This window comes from Limulus polyphemus, unplaced genomic scaffold (assembly GCF_000517525.1).
Source record: "Limulus polyphemus unplaced genomic scaffold, Limulus_polyphemus-2.1.2 Scaffold2177, whole genome shotgun sequence".
Classification (NCBI taxonomy): Eukaryota; Metazoa; Arthropoda; class Merostomata; order Xiphosura; family Limulidae; genus Limulus; species Limulus polyphemus.
In genome coordinates, this window is record NW_013667787.1 from 129,375 (window position 1) to 132,018 (window position 2,644).

General features: G+C 31.4%; 1 protein-coding gene across 1 annotated transcript in view; it reads left to right on the forward strand.

The window, feature by feature from the left end:
- LOC106466173 (carbonic anhydrase-related protein-like) overlaps positions 1–2,240 on the forward strand; it is a 76,223-nt gene extending 73,983 nt beyond the window's left edge. Inside the window, exon 9 of the mRNA XM_022394141.1 lies at positions 1,987–2,240. Coding sequence (XP_022249849.1) covers positions 1,987–2,127 — 141 coding nt within the window. The 3' untranslated portion in view covers positions 2,128–2,240. The remainder of the gene's footprint in view (positions 1–1,986) is intronic.
- Positions 2,241–2,644: the final 404 nt, after the last annotated feature.

A 2,644-nucleotide genomic window follows, 5' to 3' on the forward strand; every position in this document is an offset into this window, starting at 1 on the left:
GGACTGAGCCATTGTTTTTGGCGTTTAATATTGGCATAGAGAGTCCATTTTTCATCACCAGTGACAATTCTGTTCAAAAATGGTTCACGCGCATTACGCGCCAGAAGAAACGAAGCAACGTTCACACGTTGGAAACGATGATCATCGGAAAGTTCGTGAGGCACCTAAACATCTTCTTTATGGAGTTTTTCCATATTCCTTAGAAGTTTACGTTTTGTTTCATGAGAGACATGCAAGTTCAGGGCCATTTCACGAATGTGTTGCCTTGAGTTAGACTCCACGTGCGTCTTCAGAGCATCAATATTAATTGCAACATGTCGGCCCCTGCCATCACAATTTTTTAAGGCTAAAGTCACCTAAACGAAATTTGCTGAACCATCGTTGACACTTACTGTAGGCTACACTAACGTGACGTTTAGTCGGTTTGTTTAACTATTATACGTGATATATGTTGTTTTTTTTGGGGGGGGTAATAAAAGTGTTCGCAAACGCGACATTAATTTCTTGACGTTATTAGTTCGTTAGATTTATACTGTGTATAAAATGTTTAAGATAATTTTAGAAACCGAAACTATTTGGTAATAAAATATAGGACTAATATGGCCTGGTGAATAGAGCGCTCAACTAGCAATTTGCGGGTCGCAGGTTCGAATCCCTTCACTGAACATGTTTGCCTTTTTAGCCACGGGGGCGTTGTAATTTGACGGTTAAACCTACATTTCGTTCGTAAAGAGTAACCCAAGAGTTTAGTGGTGATTGGTTTTAACTAACTGCCCTCCGTCTAGTCCAGCACTTCAAAATTAGGAACGGGTAACGCAGCTTAGCGTGAAATTCAACAAAACAAGTAAATAAAACACCAACTTATTGTTTGAATTTCACGAGATTAAGGCTTCAGCATATTATTAAGAAGTAACTCAACGTTAAACAACAACACACATTGTATTCAATTTTAGTTTATGAGGAATGTTTTTAATATCTAAAAAATCCAATTTCAGTTAAAATCGAAAACTTATTTTTTTATCATGATAGGTCGTTTAGAAATATATGAATATCGACATATAATTATTTTTAATAAGATAGAGTTTATATTATGAGAAAAGCATCTATGAATCTCATACAATTTCTGATCTTCTGGTTGACCATTAACACGACTCATTAAAACTGAGTTTGATGCTAAAGAAGCAAAATCTAAAATTAATTCTACCTTTTTTCCGTTATTCAAGTAATTGATGTGAAGGTTATTTAATTAAACCGACTACCTTTCTTTTGCAATTCCTTTGCTTATTGTTTGACGCACATCAAGTGAATCTATTAAGTGAATCGTTTAAGTTTAATATACTATTATGTATCTATGCGCGTATTCCGTTTTGTCTGTAAATTTTGAACAAAATGAATATTATAAATACATTCTTGTGCTATTCAAATGAAATGATATCCTTTAAAATGTCATTAGTCTAAAGTAGAGAAGCACCTGTTAGCAAAATTATTTGTAGTACACCTCAACATTAATTGATATTTTGTAAATAGAATATTTGAAGAAATATTCTTAGAGAATAATATAATTTAGGCAAATCGAAACGTTTCACTAAATTTATCTTAAACGTGAACAATAATATTTTCTTCAAGCCACATCACGATATCTTCAGATATCTCAGAGTCGTATACATAGTAGAAATTTTTCAAACGTAGTATAAAAATCTGACAAAACAGAATTAGCTAGAAATTAATTTCATTTATAAAATATTAAACGTAAGAAACTAAGAAGTTCGTACTATTCTAGAGTGGTACCGAAACGTTTTATTTCATTTTTTAAATTCATATGTATATCTTATACTTATAATTAAAGTTAACATCTTTATAAACTAATTGGTTTTCTGATGTAAATTTGGTAGGAACATTTATGATATCAACGCATAAATCTCTCTGTTCTTTTTTATTTTTGAGTATCTTTATTAGTTGTTTAATATTTCTTTCTTGTGTTTACAGCTTTACGAATTTCGGCGGTTAAAGAAACATGTTAAGCACGATCTGACAGTGGAAACAAGACACGAAGATTTTCTGAACAACAACTTCCGTCCTCTTCAGCCATTAAATGGTCGGACAATCTGGGCATCTTTTGAATCTTGAATTTCATATTGAACATGGCAAAAATATGTCAAATAAAACTTTCAAAAAGGAAAGTAATAACATGCAAAACGAAAACTAAAATCATAAATCGTGAAACGTTTTAAAATATTGATCTGTGGTTTCAAAAATGCATATTTTCTATTTCCAAATAAATAGTGACTTTAAAGAGCACACCATGTTGGACTGAATAGCTTAAAGTGTAAGCAAGTGTAACTGTGTTATTATTGTTTTAATATGTGTGCCTAAAGTGATCTTATGCGACACCAGATTACCATACATTTTTCATATTCTCCTCGCAAGATAACACACTGGACATTATTCTTCAATACTTAAGGATAAACCGATATGAACATTTCTCATACAATACATACAAGCCTCATGAAAATGACGTTTCTTACATTGAGAGAAATGAATACATCTTTATTATGTCAATATTTAGCAGAATTATAGCTATGTATGTTATCAGGTTTTTTATAATAAAATTTGAAATATTTTAATGTAAATGATATATTTGTAA